The 20741-nt window shown below is 26.7% G+C and overlaps 2 protein-coding genes across 14 annotated transcripts in view; one reads left to right on the top strand and one right to left on the bottom strand.

Annotated features, from left to right (window-relative positions):
* LOC107450543 (electroneutral sodium bicarbonate exchanger 1) overlaps positions 1–12446 on the bottom strand; it is a 44356-nt gene extending 31910 nt beyond the window's left edge. The window contains exons 1-9 of one of the 5 annotated variants that reach the window (XM_043041246.3): positions 11775–12131; positions 10828–10925; positions 10598–10738; positions 9898–10033; positions 8628–8788; positions 6925–7119; positions 3624–3692; positions 3178–3302; positions 2025–2270 (exon numbers count right to left, since the gene is read on the bottom strand). In XM_043041246.3, the coding sequence (XP_042897180.2) occupies positions 2025–2270; positions 3178–3302; positions 3624–3692; positions 6925–7119; positions 8628–8788; positions 9898–10033; positions 10598–10738; positions 10828–10909 (1155 nt within the window). In that variant the 5' untranslated portion in view covers positions 10910–10925; positions 11775–12131. Of the gene's footprint in view, positions 1–2024; positions 2271–3177; positions 3303–3623; positions 3693–6924; positions 7120–8627; positions 8789–9897; positions 10034–10597; positions 10739–10827; positions 10926–11774; positions 12151–12324 lie in introns of those variants that run through there. The other 4 variants (XM_043041245.3, XM_071183193.2, XM_043041247.3 and 1 more) reach the window with 4 other exon arrangements.
* Positions 12447–12465: 19 nt separating this feature from the next.
* The window catches only part of LOC107450541 (protein tweety), a 28251-nt gene continuing 19975 nt past the window's right edge, over positions 12466–20741 (top strand). For 5 of the 9 annotated variants that reach the window (XM_043041255.3, XM_043041254.3, XM_043041252.3 and 2 more), the window contains exons 1-7: positions 12466–12810; positions 15286–15452; positions 16779–16939; positions 18566–18677; positions 19273–19508; positions 20129–20224; positions 20327–20399. In XM_043041255.3, coding sequence (XP_042897189.2) covers positions 15291–15452; positions 16779–16939; positions 18566–18677; positions 19273–19508; positions 20129–20224; positions 20327–20399 — 840 coding nt within the window. In that variant the 5' untranslated portion in view covers positions 12466–12810; positions 15286–15290. The remainder of the gene's footprint in view (positions 12811–15285; positions 15453–16778; positions 16940–18565; positions 18678–19272; positions 19509–20128; positions 20225–20326; positions 20400–20741) is intronic. The other 4 variants (XM_043041248.3, XM_043041251.3, XM_043041249.3 and 1 more) reach the window with 1 other exon arrangement.

Here is a 20741-nt window from a genome sequence, read left to right as displayed (position 1 = left end):
GAACTATGCCTACGTCTTAGGAAAACTTTTTCTTACAATTCTGAGGCAAAAACTAAGTTACAAATGAATTTTTCTGAACAAATTCTGTAATTTTTATTCGATCACAGTTATTTCCTTCTGATACGTCACATAACCTCTAGAATTAGTCCAGGTAATGTAAGCAGCAAGAGAGATTATGTAAGCAGGAAACAAACTACAGTAAAATACAGCTTAACACGAGTGATGCCGTATCACTCGATATCGCGTGAAGCAATTCTTTTTTCTATGATTGTCAATATAACAGAGTAAGCAGTAGTAAGATGGCATATTATCACACCAACAACTTCTGCAAAATATATGTCTTCTTTTGACAAAAACATATTGCTTATTAAAATAAACTTATTATAAATTTAAAACCTAAAATGGTTGCTAAAATAAGAAAATTTAACTTTGATTTTATCTTTATAGATTAAAAGATACAGCATAACCACTTGCACTTGACTCAGAATGAACTCAGCCAAATTTCGGAAAAACTCTCTGCAAGTAGTATAAAAAAGTCAAATTAAATTTTTTAAATTACTAATCTTTGACCTCGATCTTTTTCCGAATGCTAACGTTTGTGACAGAAAAAAATAAAATGGGACAATAAAAATTCTTTAATTAAGAACTAAAAGACTTAGAGAATGAAACATTTAATTTTAAATTAAATTATATATATATACTTAAAAGTTAGTCAAAATCTAAAAAAAAGGAGTTCATCCTTATATTACTGCTCTATCCAAGAATTTATCAAAAATTAACCACAACCTACTGCTATTTCTTTTTTTGAAAGACTAAGAAAATATACATTTTTCATCCTCACCTTTTCCTTGCTCATTTACTCTTCCCTAACAGCAAAATGACTCTTAATTTGAATTTGCGTTTTACAAAATAGATCGATTTAAAATAAATTTCTATTTTGATTTGAAGTTTCCTATGGGAAAAAATTATTCTTAAGAAATTAAGATTTATCATCGGCTAAGATTTTCGAAATTTGGCTAAGACTTATGATATTTGACTAAGACTTATGATATTTGGCTAATAATTTGAAGTCCTTAGTGCAGGCCCTGAGTAATGTGAACATAATTTAACTTTACTCTTACATATTTTAAGGATATTTACTACTTTGATTAGCAAATGGAAAAATAAGGCTTTTTTTGCAGCAGTACCAAAAGATACACATGATTTTATTTAAAAATGCAGAAATGTACAAGAAACTATATTTTCATTACAATCATATTAGGGCTACTTTTTATTAAATCATATTTGGGCTACATACATAATGAGAACTCATACTCAATTTTAATTACTATAAACATTTATAGGCTAAAAAATAATTGTAAAATAGGTCTTAAATAATTCTGAGCTTGTAACTTCAAATTTTACTGCAATAATGTACATAAAGTCCACTTTGTATTAGACGTTTAACTGCAAAAAATGAGTATTAAACTACAGGAATTTTCGATTTGCAAAGAAAAATTATGTCTAACACTTTGTAATAAAAAGAGATATCATGTTTAAAGCAGTTAAATACTACAATTCCAAAGAAAAGTTGCGTAATGTAGCAGAAATTCCATAAGAAAATTGAAAGCAATAGAAAATTTTAGACAAGAAAATTATGAATAATATAAAAATGACAACCAAAGCTGACGTTGTCAGGGGATACCAGCTCTGGAAATCATAAGAACACGACATTAGTATCCGAAGTGTACGACATTTGTTGTGCTCTTTCGATAGAAAAAGTTTCGTGTTTTAATAATTTCCAGAGCTAGTATCCCCTAACGACGTCAGCTTCAGTAGTCATTTTTATATTATTCATTATTTTTTTCTTTAAAATTTTCTATTGGTATGCACTGTGCATATCCAAAAATTACATTTTATACAACGAGAATAAATTTTACTTAACCAACGGTTAAAATATATAAATAATGGAATAAAAACTAAACAAATAATCATATGCAAGAATACTTAATCGATGGAACATATTCTAATAATCTAATACTTACTTCATCTGATAAAAGGGCAGCCATGGCTCTTCCGATTTCGTGGTATTTAATTCCTTCTCCTGTAGGTCCAAGAAGAACAAAAAGAAATCTAGTAGGAACTGGCACTTCAGTAAGATCACCAAGATGACAACTTTCATTCAGACGCACAAACGAAAACGTCGTTTTTTGAAGAAAATCTACTTCTCCAATTAATAAATTTGACGCCTCTGCTCCGGAAGGTATTTTCTTCATGAAAGCTTGATTGAGCTTAAAGAATACATCATTTTTTTTTAAATTTTTGGACAGAAAGAAAATTGAAAAGTACAAATGCTATCTTTTACTATAATACCAGGTGTTTTATATTTAATTATTTTGTTGTTTCACAATTTAAAATTATGCAAAAAAACTTATGTAAAATCTAATTTATATAGAATACTTATGTATTAAAATATTAGCTTTAACTCCAATAACAAAAATCTTTTTACTTTGTGTTATTGCTTTGTAACAGAAAAATAAATAACAAATTTTTACATGTAATTAATTATTCTGTTACAATTAATTACAAATATTAGGATAATACCAGACGCCTCTTAAATGATAGACAATATGAAAAGAGATAGAAATGTATGTATAGGTATGTATATGCTAGTATGGGCTCCTTTATTTTGTTTAACATGTTTTTTTGTATCTTAAGAGAACTAGCTAACCAAATTTCAAAAAACATTCATTATAAAGTTTCTCAATATCGGACACCAATGTCTTAAAAATAAATAATTAAACTATAAGGCAAGATTTTCTACAGCACGAAAAGACAAATGTATAGTTTTCGAAGAGAGTAGTATTATTTTTATTTGTAATATATACTAATTTTTAAGCTTGGTGGGAAGAAATGTATGTTTTAAGCAGCAAATGTTTATATGTTTGAAACAGTTTGGACACCTAGTAATAAACTAAATTTATTTAAATAATTTAAAATTTCTTTCAAAAAGATTTAGTTTCAAGACTAAAAAATTAAGTGACAAAACCGAACATGTGAACCTCAGTTCAATTAGCTTTTCAATTAGTAGGGATAGATATTTTAAAAGTAGTAACAATTACAAAAGCTAACAGATTTGATACACATAACACTTAAATGATTAAATATCAGTGAAATAATTCATGCAAAGAGTCTTACTTTGTACAAACAATTTTCAGATGCAGATTCTTCAGGAGATGCTGTCTTAGCTTGAGACAAAGCTCGACAATATAAAGAAGTCGTAATAGTATCACAGAGCATTCCAGTGCTAGCAGATGCGGCATCTATTAATATGCTTGAATTAAAATTTCAAACTTACAGCAAAATACTCAATAAAATTAATAAATGTAACTATATTAGAAGGAATAAGATAATAAAAACATCCATACTATTTAAACAAATTGATCATGAAAATAAGATAGAAACTGATAAACTAAATTCCCAGAAAAATAATAACTTGAAAGATGATAAAAAATAGGGTTGAATGTGAACTATGACCATGCATGGAACTTAACAGAAAAACCATCAAATGGAGTCCAAATAATAAATGGGATTTGCAGTAGGAATGAGGATTGTGCAATCATAATGAATAAGAGTTAAGTTACCAGCAGTGGTCTTTTCCTCCACAACAGAGGTTGTATGTGGAGCAAAAGAAGTCCAAAATGATAGAACATCTAAAAACAGAAAAAAATTGAACATTTTGAAAGCACAATTCATAAATTACTAAATATTAATTAAAAACATTTTATAAGATTCTGAGAATATAAGAAATGTGCTACAAAAAAAATAATGGTTTGGTTAACAAAAGAGGGACTTATTGCAGCTGATTCCTTAAAATGCAAATGTTTGAACTAATTACACTTAATTAATATAAGTTAATGTTACAATTAGGGCAGTGGAGTCAGTTGGAATCAAAAATAATTATGTAGGAGTAGGAAAAAATTTTTCCTACTCCTACTAGTTGCCTCTCTAGTTATTTGACGCCTCTGCTCCGGAAGGTATTTTCTTCATGAAAGCTTGATTGAGCTTAAAGAATACATCATTTTTTTTTAAACTAGTTAAAAGTTAACTCTGACTAGTTAAACTCTGACTAGTTAAAAGTTAGTCCTGTAGATTAAAAAAAAAAGGGGGGGAAACATTCTGATATTTGTCAACTAATATTTGTCAATGTGATTATGTAAACAAAAATATTACTTGAATGGTAATTATGACAATTGTTTAGACAGCTATTTATAAGTATGATTATAAAAACAAAAATGCTACTTAAATGAATATTACGATAATTATTTAGGAATTTAATGTATGATTTGTAATAGTTTCCTAGGTTATGAATAGTCACTTAACAAAATTTTTGTTTAGATATGTTTTTTTAGGTATGATATATATATATATATATATATATATATATATATAAATATATATATATATATATATATATATATATATAGAGAGAGAGAGAGAGAGAGAGAGAGAGAGAGAGATCAGGCAATTTAAATATGTAAGCGAGTGTGATCATGAAATGTAGCTCTTTTCTTATAATTGTTCAGCTCAATTTCAATATTTTTTGTGAATATATTTTCAAAATTTATTCCTTTAAAATAGGGATCAGCGCAGTTCATTGTAGAAAAAGTAATGAAAAAATGACTAAAATTTTTTTAAAAATGATAGTGACTCAGTTAAAAACAGTGTTAATATTCAGGCAACATCTTAATATGAAAAAATATATATATACAAGTTAAAGAAAAAAATTGGTTTAAAAACATTTACCACCGTGGAAATTAAACTTTAGATAACTTTATATTTCATTATCTTTTTTTATAATATAAGTGAATGTTTTATTTAAATTCTAAGATAATCAAAAAATGATCTTCAATTTCTAAAATTAAAGTAACATTACTTAAAAGAAAATAATTATACAATAAATGTAAGTTGGTAATCATAAATAGATTTAATGTACAGTGCTTTTTACATGTTTTTGTATAAGGGCTACATGAGCAACAAACAAGATAAAATATTTTTAGGATATTTATCTAACTTCCTTTTCACTTTACAAAATGATTTTTTTACATGCACTGATCGGAAATTAACGCATAGAGAAGAAAAATCTAAACTAATTTTCCCAGATATTTAATAAGGAGACAGTTAATCTTATAATTAATAGCATTATTAAAGATGAAAATTCAAGAACTATAAAAGATCACTATAAAAATGTTAAAAAAGGAATTTTTTTTATTTTTTTTTTTATATATGGGTGAGGAAAAAACTAAATAACTATTAAATCAGGAAAATGAAAATAATAAATATTTGATTTGAAGAAACTATGACAGATGAAGAATACAAATCAGTAAGTCGAGATAAATAACTAAATAAAGGAAAAAACCTGTTTTTTTCCAATTATAGACATTTCAAACCATTACTTATATAAAAAAAACAGTGAAAACAACAGAATACAAATATTCTGAATGAATAAAAGTCATTATACAAGCCAATGCAAAGCTCAATAAGATAATTATTTTTAAATCACATTCTTGTAATTAAGATAATTATTTAATCAATGACAGATTGATCTCAACACTTATCCAAGTTAATAAAAGATAAACATTTTTATCTCAAGGTCATACTCAACACCATAGTAACATTGAAAAACTGCAAGGGGAAAAAAAAACCTAATCAACGTTTTTCCTTTTTGGCAGGATTCCTTTTACAGTCTTTCTTTAACTTTAAAGTTAAGAGTTTTAAACTTTGGTTTAAATATCTTTGTTCAACTAGAACTTGACGGGTTTGAAATGAATGAATGTGATAAAAACAAAAGAAAACAAGTTTACTCATTGCCCCAGGAGTTATCCTGAAGTAGTACTCTCATTCTCAATCGACTTGTTTCCGCATGTTTAATTCGTAGCTCATAATTTGCAAGAAAAGAGGATAATGTACACGTCCGTTTTTGTGGTTAACTACTTTTTTCAGCTAAGGAATTAATCCTTTACAAAAATAAAAATCAAACAATCAAAAATTATTAGCAGGAAATTTTTGAGATAAATTGGTAAAACTAACATAAGAATATTATGTTATAATTACGTCAATATAATCAAGGCAAACAGTAAGTTGTTTTCAGGTTATTAGATAACTTTAAGCTTTTCAATCTTTATAACCTGTACATTTTTTACGTCATTTCAAAAAGAAAACAAATATAAATAATTCTAATTTTTTCTTCATAATTTTTAAAATAAGATTGCTATTTCATGTTTTTATTTTTCTTTTTTGCTATTTCAGTGGCACTAGAAGCATTCTTAAGTGAAAATGAAGTTACCTTGTCTATTTTTCAGAAAACTAGACTTTTTACACGAAAAAAAAGGCTGATTTTTCTTTTAAAAATAAGAAAAAAGGGCAGTAAAAAAAAAAAGATGTATTTTCACTGAACAAAAATATAAAAGTTGAAAAAAAGGAGAGAATTCAAATTTGTTTATGAATGATAAACATGATTTTAAATGAATATAAGCAGTTTAGATTTTTTAGTTAAGCTAATATTTGCGTCATTGTCTTAAAGCCACAAATATTATTAAAAAGAAACATAACACAACAACAATGTAAGTTAGGAACAATTATTTTCGCCATCAAAATTAACTTACTGATTTACACACAAACCAGCTAAATCTAAAACACACTATTAATTTGTTAAAAATTTAACTTTTACTTGTTTAATTTAAAATAACAATTTAAAAGATCAATCTCGAATCTTTTTATAAATATTTACTCAAATACTTGGGCATATGTCTTCTGTCTCACCAGTAAAATTTTTGCAAAAGAGACCAAGTCAGTTTTTAAATCAAACATCTTGATAAAATTACACCAAACGCATGATCCTTTTGTTACAGTGAACATTTTAACAAATACTTAGATGTCCCTTACTATGAGAGGTGATTTTAGATGCCCCTGTACCTCCATCAGTCCAAGATCTCATGAGAGAAACACGGGAACTTTTTTCACTCCAGTCATGACGAATCTCATGAAGATGCCGGTGGGGACGTAAAAGAATGTCTTTAATACTCTGTTTAACATCAGATGGAATCATTTGATTTGATTCAAGATTATCCAAAATTGAATCTAGAGAATAAAAAGAATGAGAAAAAATTCATTAGACACCTATAATTTCCTTACCTATTTTGCTGATTGGGTAAGTTGCAGCAAATATAACAAAAGTTTACATAAATTGCAATATCTGAGCAACTATAAAATCAATAAAAAAAAGTAATTATATATTATAATATTATCAAGTAATTCTTTAAGGAACTCTCAATATCTTTTAATTCATTATTCCAGTCGTTCATACTGTTGCTAACAACTACTAAACCATAGATGCAAAAAGTTTATAAAAGAAACATTTTAATAGAAATTGTTTATCCTTTTTGTTTTACATTAAAGCTTCAGATTTGGAAATGTAGATGTCTCAAAAGGGGAAAAATTTAAAATAATACAATTGTCACTATATACTTCCTTTTCAAACCATTCAATACATTCATTTTTTTCAACCTTTCTGGTTTCCAACATACAAAAATATAAACTGAACTAAAAAGGTTATTAAGTATTCAATAGTAAATTTAATACAAATGCAAGAAAAAAAAATTTAAAACATAAAAAAGAACACAGAAAATAATATAAATAAGTAGATTTTTAAAATATTTAGATTAAAAATTATTGCTATTAAAAAAAGTAAATATTGTTTCTAGAATTAAAATAAATTTGTAACTGAGAAGTCTTACTTAATCACAAAAGTAGAAGAGAAACAAGACAAGATTCTTTAACTCAAATTAACTATTAAAATCCCTTTCCTAAATTTCTGCTTGCTACAGTACATCAGTCCTTATGAGAAATATTTTTAGAAAGCGAATAAACTTTAAGATATTTTAAATAAAAGATGTAACCTTTTTACTGGTTAATCAAAATTAAAACAGCAAGAAAAGGAATCCAATAAAGATATTTCAAATCGACAAATATTTCAAGAAATACTAAGCATAGCTCCCAACACGGATAGGATAAAATCCACTAGATTTTATGACATAATTTAAATTTCATGATATTGTTACAAAATATACTAAATATTTTACACGTAGGGAATTTTAGGGATTTTTGCCGTCATCAAAAAAGAAAAACTGCAATATTTTCCAGTTATGATGACATTAAATGACCTTAAAATATAATAGTTTATGTTTATTTATAATTTTGAATAGTAATTGGCATTAAACTCATCAAAGGTAGCTAAGTGAATTTTATAAATGCACCTCGCTTTCTTATATATCATAAATCAGTGACACTTACATAAATATTCAAGCAAGCAATAATCTGCACAAAAATTCTACTTCAATAAGGATTTTAAGAGGAAACTTACTCAGTTTTAGGGAATTTACTAAAATATACAAAAACCAGGAGAATTTTTATGAAACCAGTAGACCAGGAGAAACTGGAAAAATCTAATAGAATTGGCAGCTAAGACTAAGTTTTACATTATCACTCTACTAAAATGGTACAATAAACTTGCTTTAAAGACAGCCTGAATAAATATCCTCAAAGGTAAAAATTATTATGTTTATTACCTTATTTTACTTATTTATTACCTGAAATTTGATCTAAATTATGAGCATCTAAATCTAATAAGATTGAGCCATTTGTAAGACAACTTCTCAATTCAAAGAGTGAATGAAGCGACACAGTAGCAACATGAGGTTTAGACCAGCGATTACCACCTTCCTCTACATCTTCTTCAAACTTTATCCAACTAAAAATTGGATTTTTTTTTAAATCAATATGAATGAAATAAATAAAATATGGTATAAGCTATGACAATGTCATTAAAAGATTAATTAAAAATCACTTTTTAGTATTAATGCAATATTTAAAAAAATCATTTAATTAGATCAAACATTTGGCTCAATAGCACAAGTCAAAAATTAATGTTAAATAATTAGGGAAACCCTTATTAATTTCATATGCCTAAGTTAAAAAGATCTTTAATTGTACACTCCTCATAACATTTCCGGATTTGATTTATACATTCAAGCTCTTAACATTATATTTCCAAAATTTAATTCTAAGCTAAAATGTATTAAATAGACACCTTCGTTCCAGTAAAATCAAAATCTTTCTAAAAATTTTTAGTTAAAAAAATTTTTTGATATTGTTTTATTCTTTAAAAAATTTTTTTACAAATATTTTGCAAAATAAGGTAAAAACATTTAATTTGTTAATAAAAATATTATTTAGTAGGAACAATGATTATCATTTTATATCAAATGTTTACTTTTATTTGAGTAGCCAACTAAATAAAAATAAATTATCCATTTTTAGACTGTTTTAATTTGAAAAAAAAATTTTTATTTATAATTTAATTATTATACAGCTATAATATTCAAAAAGGAAAAATCAAAGTATATCTTAATTCTAGTATATACATTAAAAATTATTTTTCAATAAATAATCTGATTTATTTCAGAGTTTAAATTTAAAAATGATACAATCCAGGAAGAAGAAGATTATATTCATTTTTTTAGGGCAAAACACATTAAAAAAAAAAAAAAAAAAAAAACATCAAGCGTTTTTAACTTATTTTGAAATTTTATAGAAAAGTACAAAAGGAACATTATTCTACATAGGAAGTTTCTTTTATTAAAATTACATACAAAAATTACTATTTCGAAAAGTTTTAACGAAATAAGTCACATCAATAAAATATTATGCTGAGAAAAATTAATTTCGTCAATTTCTATAATTGGAACTGTTGTCCTAAAACCAATTAATCAAAAGATATTTAACTCTATAATACATTTCGATCATCCTATAAAGATAATTACAAAATATACAAACTTATATGAATAATTGTAATAATACCGAGCAGTTTCTCTCCACTCAATTTCATCACCCTTTTGAAACAATTCTCCCATTTCACTAAATAAGGGATGAGGCTCATGGCTGCCATCTTCATCTTCGCCCAATATAAAATGGACTCTTTCAGATGGTAAACTTACTAAAAACGTAATAATAAAAGTTTAAAAAATGCATTTTTCAACCAGAACTATAATAAATAAGTTAAAAAATATATTTGAAATAATTACTGAATATCAATGCAATCATTCTACGGTAAAAATAAAAATTATTTTTTTTGACATATTGGATAAATAAATTTTAAATGGAAGTGAAGAAACAGAGCCCATATTTTACGAATTGGTCATGAACATGCAGATCACATTGACTGCAAGTGATTCCTAAAACAATTTTAAAACCAATAAAACTTGCATTAGAAATATTTATGTATATATTTTAATCTCATTTTAATAAATAGTATGAATTTATGATTCTACGGTAAAGAGAAATTTTTTTGAAAGTAGCTAACCTGGAAAAAAGGTTGAACATTCATAACTTAATAGTTTGCAGTTAATAAAAAAATAAGTGGTATAATTATAGCAAAAATTTTCCATTTTTATTGATTTTTTGAAATTTAAAAAAATAAAATTTATTATGAACAGGTTGATGACAAAACTATTAATATTTTTAATAATGAAATAAACTATTTAACTATGCTTAAAAGTACCAGATTTATTAGCTTCTGGATCACATTCTACACTGGTACTATGTGCAGGTTTGTGATGGTGACGATGATATCTTTTATGAGGGCCTTTTTTTCTGTAAGCTGGAACATGATATCCTATGTAAACAGTGCAAGCTCGGTGATCTGGAAAAGAATAACAACAATATGCATATTCATTAATATCACTTACTAATATAACATTAGAACCACTTAATAATATATATAAGTAATACCTTCGATGTCATAATCTAACACATTAGATGGTTGACAAGTGATAACTTTTGGATCCCTTGCTGTTCCATTCTCATCATCCATTCTGACAGTTTAAAAACTGAAAAATTTACAAACCAAGATTAATCTTTTTCGGCAAGCATTTATTTTGTAACAAGATTTAAGAAATAATTAGGTTTTAAATAAGACATCAATAGAATTTCTTTTTTCAAAAATAGAGAAGTTAATCTTGATTGCTTTATTTTATGACAGAACATAAAGTATTTTATGCACTTTCAGGGGTCTGTCTAGGTTTTTACTGTTAGCAATCAAAATAAAGTTGATCTGCTTCCTATTTTTAACAAATTCAAAAACTCAGTTATGCATAAAAGGAATTTAACAAGATGTAGAGATTCTGTTTTAACTATTCATATAAAAATAAACTAATGACAGATATTTAAAAATGCACATCAATATTAAATTAAGAATAAGAATTCATTACTAGTCCGCAAAGTAAAGAGTAATTGGCCTGGCAAGTTAAACAATTGAACTATATATATAGAAAAACTAAAATTTTGCAGAGACATAAATTGAAATTACATTAATGACTATTTAATACTGAAGTAAAACAACTGCAATGTTGGGATACTATAATAATTTTTAAAGCATAGTTACAAGCGTTAATTTTTGTGACACATTTTGCCTACTTTCATTATACTTTACTGTTTTTAACATCAAGTTTAAGAATATCCCAATCAATAAATTTTCATTTGAATAAAATATTGAGTATAAACACACATTACATATAGTGTCGATGTAGGGTGACAATCTATACAATATAAATATTATAATTTAAAATAAAATTCAATGATAACTACAAAGTTAGCAACAAAATTGCCAGTATTTTCAAATATGAGTTTCATAAAATAATTGAAACTTTCATTCGACTTCTGGATTATTTACACCATACCTAATGTAAATTTAAAGATTATTCATATTCTAGAAGCGATAACAGATAAAGGCAAAACTATTCGCTGAACAATCACAAGCTTTTTTGAGACATAAACACAAAAACAGCTACAACGAAATGATCAGTAAGAAAGCGATTTCAAACTTTGAGAGATAAGTTTTAATTAAAATCAAAAGCAATTACTAACTAGATAATAAAGGAACGATAATTTTGATAAGTTTAAGTAAGAGGTTTAAAAAAATAAATAATTATCATCAACGTCATCCAGGAAAATGAGAATAAATAAAATAAACAGAGTCATATATTTGTCAGCATTGCACGCTGTCTGCTATCATGGAACAGAACAATAAATACAACAAAGTTGCCAAACACGTATAAGTAATACGTGACGTTTCATTTTAATTTAGATTTCTGCCACTTAACAAAAAAAAGAAGGATGAATACTTGCTTTGAATTCTTAAATTTATTTTTAATTTATCATACATGACCTTATTTTTGGTTTTAAAATTACTTTTTTGCAAAAAAATATAATTATTTAAATTTTTGCCACCTTTATGAATTATTTTCGTTATTTTTGTTGAATATTTAAACGTCAACTCCATTTCTGCTGTTGTTTCAAATTAAATATCTTTTTGTTTTGTTAATTCAATGAGCAATTATTGACTTTCAAATATTATTGATTTTTTAGCAGAAAAGCTCCACCTAGTTCAACAGAAAATGAACTTATGCATTGCTTTGAGCCATGTCAAGCTACGCACTGGCGAACGCAGTAATCGTCAATCGGTCCCGTGATGTAAATTTTAATTATTTCCTGCTTGTTGACTGAAATTTATCTTACCTGGGGGACTAAAAATTATGATGATCTTACTAATGTAATGAACTAATCATGATTTAAAACTCAAACTTTTTCATTATCTCTCATAATCCTTTTTTTCTATGTGTCAAATTCGCATTTGAAAAGCAAGATGGTTTGATTCGTTTAAGCTAGGCTTACATTTTAACAATCATAAAATTGAAAAGTTTTATTGCTAAAAAAGTAAGTATAACTGATTGTATTGTTAGCAAACTTTATTTTTTAGTAAATTTTACATAAATTAAAGTATTCATTATTGATATTTACATAACAATCACACATTTATTTAGCATCCAATTACTCGCTTACTACAAATATAAATATTTTGGTCTTTAATGTGCGATACTAAACAATCCAATTTTTTTATCTAATTTTACGGCAGATAGGTCTTAAAATTAGATTAAAATTGTCTTTTATACATTGATTTCACTTGTAATAAATTTTCATCAAAATGTGTAAAGATCTAATGATGGTGCCAAATATTCATTATTGAATTCACCTTTATTTTCCATAAATAAAAATTTCGTATTTAAATTTTTGGACAATTTCTGATAAAATATTTTGGTATTTATTTTCCTTCGATATAATGATCTATAATAAGGCTTTCCTAAGAGAGAATTTTTATTATGAATAAATCCCTTTATCTGAATTTTATTATTATTAAAGTAAATGTTCAGAAGAATTTATTATTTATGTTTACATTTTTTAATTAAAATTGTTATTTACTATAAATGCTCAAACTACATTAATATTGGTTTTCCGTTAAATAATCATTGAATGACATTCATTTTAATATAACTCTAAGACTAATGCATTTGCTACCAAGACTAAAATTTTTAGTGTCTTAAATTAAAGCTTTATTTATTTTATTTTAGTGCTTTAAAGATATTTTTTGACTCTTGCAAATAGTAAAAATTAGCTTATGTGAGAGATACTCACAGGGGTCTGTCCAGACATTTTGTGAAAGGTCCGTTTTTGTAAAATTGTGAAAAAATTACTCGTAATTTGTGAATATAAAATAAACATTAAGTCGCATTCTTTCAACCAGGGTCCGCTTTTGTGAATTTGTGCAAATAGGGTCCATTTGTGCAAAAAAACTTTCAAGGAGTCTTTAAATTGTAAAGACATACAGGATTATGCTCAACACTGTAAAATTATAATTAAAAAAATTAAATTTTAAAAAATAAACAGCAATTACAGCTACTAAATTAGTAATGCAGCATTTAAATATTTGGTATTTAGCCTACACTGCTGAACGCAGAATATTAATTTTGGACGAATAAAGGAAGAAGCGTCTGCTGAAGACAAAATTTAGTTCGTTTACATTTGTCTTTCTCCCTCCCTTTCCCGGGAAGGATTTATTCGATTAACAAAACAATAATGAAGATATACAAATTTGTGAAGGGTCCGATTAAAAGATAAATTATTTTGTTAAAGGTCTGTTTTTAAGTTAAAATATTTTGTGAAGGAAAAAAAATGAAAAGATATTTTGATATTATATTTGATATGATGATTATATATGAAAAGATATTTTGTGAAGGGTCTGTTAACGGACCCAAATTTCTTCGAAACAGACCCCTGACTCATAAAGCTACTTTTATGTACATTTGTAGAAAAAAAATTTATTCAATCATGGATTAATATGTGATCTTAGAAACCATACTAATGTTTTTCTAGTTGCTGAAAGAATTTGTGGTTTTCCTCTCCGTGTAACTCAAATTCGGGTTAGTTTAATCAAAAAGTCCTCCACAAAGGTAAATTTCTCCTAATACTTGATCCAGGAGTTCCCTTGTCTAGATTGGGTTCAAAATTACAAGGCTACTGAGCTGAACATTAGTAGTCGTAAACCCAAAAAATTGGGTCAGCTGTTCAATGACAGTTATAAATTATTTTGGTGCATGTGCCACTACATAAATCTTCCCTAATTACCCAACATCAGAAAATAATTCATACAAATAGAGTTATTTCTGAATTATTGTCATTTTGAATTATTTATTTAATAATAATGTAAATTTATTTCAATGATACCAAAAAATGTGAAATTGTGATGTTTATTAAATTTTTTGGAAGTCTGAACTAAAATTAATGGTTTTTGCTGGATAATTATCAAATAAGTTCATCAGGAGACTAAGCCAAACCATATGCAATGACCATAAATAAAAAGTAGTAAGCATTAAACTTGTCAACCCACTTTATCCAACCTCAGCCTGTAAAATATAAGTAAATTTTTAGCAAGGTTTTATATTGCTTTATGCCAACCAGGTGGCCGAGTGGTTAGCTTGCCTGACTGCAGAGCTGATGGTTGCGGGTTCGAATCCTGCTCAGGGCATGGATGTTTCTTTCTCTCTCTCTTTGTTCTATGCCCTTTCTCCTTTGTGTGAATATGACCCGCCCTATAAACGGGTTTGTGGTAGTGTGACGTGGGCGACGCTGCTCCACTGCCGTGGCTTCGCCGCAGGTGCCCATTGAGCAACAAGAAGAGAGTATCAGTTCTGGCATAGAGGCCAATGGGACAGTACATAATCCCGTCAAGTGCCCGCCATTAAAAAAAAAAATGCTTTACTGAATTAAAAGAAAAAGTACCCAATGTGTTGCTTAGAAATTTTAGTTGTAATATTTTTTTTTAATGTTTTACGATGCAATATTATTTATTTCCAGGCATTATGTCTCCTAACGTGGATCCAGGCATTTTGGCTCCGGATGTGGTACGGGATACTTACCACATATCTCACATTGCAGAATGGTTCCATGCCTTTCCTCATGTGGACATAACATTTTCATCAGTAAATACTACATTTGATCCAAGTAACAGTGCTTACTTGGAGGTAAAAGCCTTCTATTCCTTTATGATTAATTGGTTTAAACAATTATTTAACTTTTTAATATAAAATAGTCAGCTTTCTGTTGATTAAACATCAAAATAATACTTTTTTTTAGGATGCACAAAAAATAATATAGCTTTAAGATCAATAATAATTTGATTATTCTTTAACTAAGGAGAACAATGTTAATTAGTCATGATTGAAAGTTTAAGTATACTTAAATGTATAATTGCTAAGTATACTTAAATGTATAATTGTTAAGTATACTGAAATGCATAATCGAAAATTAAGTGTATAATTGTTACAAAGCGAAAAAATTGGCAGTTATTAACGTGTTGTCCTTTCTACTTCTTTCAATCTCTTCAATGCTTCTTAGCATTGGACCTCACTTGTGCACATGAACGCTTTGCCTGATTTTCTGCAAAGTGCTATCTACATAAAATAGATATAAAAAATAATAATAAAAAAAAAAAAAAAAACTAGTAAATTGTTAACTGTTTTTTCAATTTTTTTAGCGGAAGTAAATTCTGTTATTTTATTTATTTATTAACTTGTAAACAAGGTATGTTATATAGTTTTTATTTTTGTGTTATTTTTGCCTAAAAGGTGGCACATTAACCTTTTTAAGGCTGTAGGTTTACTCCCATATTATCTGTCAGGGTTTCCACGGGTCAGGGAGAACACGGAAAACCTGGAATTGTCAGGGAATTTTATTTTAACTCCAAAAATCAGGAAAAGTTTTAATTTTTTTTAACGAAAACCTAGAATATTCCTAAATTATCCCTGGAAAATAACCAGCCTTAAAATTGTCAGTAACAGTAATCAGTTATTAAGTTTGAGTTAAATAATTCTAATATTTATTACAATTATTTGTTATAAAAATTTCAAATTTTAGTCAAACTGAAATGTTTCCATCCTCATTTAATGATATTTTTTTTATGCAGAAAATCTAATATTTCACATTACAAATAAAACAATCAAAGTTTTCTGATGAAAATATGGTCTCAATTTTCATAAAATTTACCTGAGATACCTGGAAAAGTTAGAGATTTTTTTTTCTTCAGAAATTGAGTGGAAGCCCTGATCTCTATAATGATTTACATAGAGATTTAATTTATTAATTTATTCACCTTCTTGGGCAGTTGGTCTACTCACACACACTCACTTTTGCAACTCTGTTTGCTCCGGATGCTTGGTTTTCACTCACAGACCTTCTCGTTAATAGTTTTTCCAAAATTAATCTTAAACTCTCCAATTTAAGACTCAGTTGTTTATTTGTTTTAGTATATAATTAAAATATTTTGCCAAAAATTATTATTTTCTTTACAGGCTTTAGGGATAATCATAGCTGTTCCTGGGTTCTATTTAATTTTAACATTATTGGCATTTTTAATCTTCTTCTTGTGTCGTTGTTGTGACTCTAGTTTTAAAAGAAAAAGAAAAATAACCCCTCTAAAATGGACTCTTGGCTTTTTTGCCATTCTTTGCTGGTAAGTAATCAATTTTTAAAGTCTTGTATGTTTTTATTTGAGAGTTTATGTATTATATTTATACTCTTGACCCATTTTTTACAAGTAATGTATAAAATTACTTATGTGGTTCATATTATAATCCTAAGAATTTGACTGAAAAAAGCAGAGGAAAAAAAAACTTAAGTTCAATACATTTTTTGTGATTGCTGTTAAATAATAAATACTGTATTTTTACTAGTCATCACGTTTGTGAAAATAAGCATGTTAAAATAAACTATATTGATTCTGGAAATAAATATAAAATATCTTTTGTCCATCCTTCCCTAATTCTGCAGTGTCTTTATTTAAAAATTTTAATGTAGTATGTGTAGGTTTTTTATTTAATATTATCATAATGTGCAAAATATTAAGTTATATATTTTTGCTGTATTTACTGCTGCTCATAATTACCGTTAATAAAAATGGATATTTCTCTTCCTCTTTCTTTCATTTATTATTACTACTTGAGGACAAATGTTTCTGTATTATTAAAATACCACAGTAACAGTCTATTCTTCTTACATTTGTTCTTTATAATTAAAAGCAAGAAACCATTCATTTGAATAATTATTAATTATCAGGGTTGATCATTTCTTGCCTGTAATGGATATTTTAATTCATATTACACATTTTTGTTTTTTAATTATGAACTCTAGACGACCAGTATAAATAAATAATTTAATTAGTATGTAAGTGTAAGTTGCTAAGTTTACAAAGAACGTAAAAAAATATATTACATATATTTGCAATATATTTTATAATCAGAAGGCTTTAAAGTAGTTTTTAGATGCCTAAAAATACAAAATATGTACTTAACCAGGGTTGCCACTCCACAGGGAGACTAGGGAAAACCAGAAAAATACAGGGACTTTAAAAATCACCTAAAATAACAGGGAAAATGCAGGGAATTTTTATTTTGGTCTTTTAAAAAATGGTGACCACTCAAAGCGTAATCTATGGGATGTTTAACCATGATACTTTAGCTATGCTAAACTATTTCATTTACCATAGCATTATTTAAGTATGTTCAGCTGTTTTTCCAGCAATTGAAACTAATAAATATAGTTAGCCCAATATAGCTCACACGAGAGCACAGTAATTGTTGTTTCCTCTTAATATATTGCGTATAACATGTACAGGGAATTTTTTTTCCCTGTACATGTGTTTTCCCTGTACAGTGGCAACCCTGTTAACTATATAAAATTCACAGAATACAAGATTTATAATTTTCTTCAGCATTAGAGCTAACGTCAAGCAAATGAATCAATTTTGGTTTGCTTGGCTTTTGAAATTTTCACCTCTTAGCAAGTAATTAAACAAATAGTCTATAAAGTATATAGTTCTTCCTTAGTTATAGAAATTTCTTAACTGCAAATTTCATTGTTTACTCCCACAAAACAAGTGTGGTTTATGAAAAATTGTGATTTATAGAAGTATGTTATAAAGATTTTCTCCTGTATTATAATTAAATATGTGGAGAAAAAAAAAGATTTTACAGACATTTATCTTTGTTATTGGACAGCTGCAACTTGCAGCTTTCGTAATGCAATGTGTTTTATTATCTTATCTGCATTTTACAAATTTCTTCATTAATTCACTTTTTAGTGGTGCAATTGCTGTAGGGCTATATGGAAATGAAATAGCTCACAGAGGCATCGATAAAATTGAATCCTCAGCCGTAAACATCTCTGAAGTTTTAACTAACGTGAAGGGCCAGGTATGTTGGGTTTAACGTAATCAAATTGCTTTCTTTTTGTACCCTTTGCAATATTTTTTTATATGTGCTATTTCATTTGCGACAGGTTTGAATTCTCAGTACTGAAACTGTATGCTGTTATTATTATACTATGTTAAAACTTAAAATTTTTAAAAAGAATTTGCAGTTAACATATTTTTCAAATTTTTGTCTAAATAGTAAAAGCTATTTGTTTAAACTTCTTTCATTATTTGTATTTATCTAAAGCTTTCCAAGTATAATGTTTTCCTATATAATATTTTTATGAGTATTTCAAAAAGACTTGTTAAAAATTTCATTTTTAGCTTGGGTGGTTGGGCAACTTTACGACCTAATAAAAACATTTTAGTTTTATAAAATGGAAGTATTTACACACATTGTCCGAAATATTTTACAGTTGTAAATCAAAAAATAAAAACAATGTAACCATAAAAAGTTAACCGCAAATTTATCTATTTTTATGTGATTAAAAAAAAAAAAAAGAAAAAACCATCTCATGATATACTGTTCATATCTCAAGGCTTAACCATATATATTTTTTTTCTTCAATTTATTAAAAAATTTATTTTTATTTTAGTCAATTAAAATAGAATCTTTGTTAAATGATGACGTTGACCAAGATTTGCAGAAGCTAGAAGGTTTGTTCAATGTTGTGCAAAACATTTCTTTAAGAGATTTTTTTGACAATGGTCTTGAAAGGATGAAAGAAAATGTAACAATAGGCTTGAACAAAGTTAACGACATCAACCATAAAGTGGACAGTATGAATTTTCAAAATATTCCTGGCATTATTGATGAAGTAGAATTCATCAGGTAAAGCACTTTATTTTTTAATCTTTTGTATTTCATAGTTGGTTGTTAAAGCTTATTCGGAAACAGTCATCTTAAAACTGTAATTCCAAAATTTTGATAGTAAGAAATAAAAATAAATATAACCTCTGATACATTAATAAATCATAGGAGCTGATTGCGTCCAATTTTTCCTGCTAACTTCACCAATTTTCAGCCTCTGAAAATTTGCATAGGTGTAGTAGTTTAAGGCAGTTCTCAAGGAACTGCCTCAGCTGCCACGGAAAATATTCAAGGATTGCATACTGAAAGGGTCATTAATGAAAGTTATTGTGTCACCAATCTTAGTAGTTAATCAAATTCAGAGTTATATTTAAAATGCTTGGATAATTTTTTAAAGCATCAATGCGAGACCTTTCTCTAAATATTTCTTGTATATAATTTTAATTTTTTCAATTGAGTACTAAAAAAAAACTTCATCAAAGCTTTTTTATTTTTATTTTTTATTTAAATTTTTTTTAAAATTTGTATCCATATAATTCATAAAATGTGTGTTAAAGGTAAAAATTAAATTAGTTCAACATAATGTATATTTTTTATTTTTTAAATTTGTTTTTAATTTAGTGCAATTGTTCTTATTTTAGATGGTTAGCTACTATAGGTCTATTATGCCTTTTAATCATACTGTGTTTAACACTTATTTGGGGTGTTATCAAACATTCAAGATGTCTTCTAATATTGTAAGTTAAACTCAATTTTCATTGGATGAAATTTTCATTGATGAGTATTAGACTTAGCGTTATTATCTTGTGTTTTGACAATTTTTCGTTTTAAATTTTTAGGTTTTCAGTGTTTGGACTTCTCTCTGTTGTAATATGTTGGGTTTTAGTCTCTTTGTATGTTGGTATCTGTGTGGTAAGTGAAAACTAAAAAGAATGTTTTCCCAATTTAAACTAAAATAAAGTATAATAAAAATCTTTTTATTTTTTTCTTCTATATTAATTTTTTGTTCGTCAAAATACTAACATAATCATAAAAGCAAGAATTTAAACATCAGTAAAATTTAATTTCATCTGTTTTTGTAATAAAACTTTTGAAATTAAGTATAACTGATTAAAATTTTGGATATTTAGTTTAAATCTTTAGTGCTTTATGATAGTCTTTTATAACTTGTAACTCTACTGGATTAACCAGTAGTCTACTGAATTTTGCCAGTTTCTACTGGTTTAATGGTAATTTTCTTGGTTTTTGTATATT

The sequence above is a fragment of the Parasteatoda tepidariorum genome, chromosome 7, assembly GCF_982258835.1.
Source record: "Parasteatoda tepidariorum strain Cologne lab strain chromosome 7, Ptep-v5.0, whole genome shotgun sequence".
Taxonomy (NCBI): Eukaryota; Metazoa; Arthropoda; class Arachnida; order Araneae; family Theridiidae; genus Parasteatoda; species Parasteatoda tepidariorum.
Note: the sequence above shows the minus strand (reverse complement) of the source record. Positions and strands in the feature narration are given on the sequence as shown.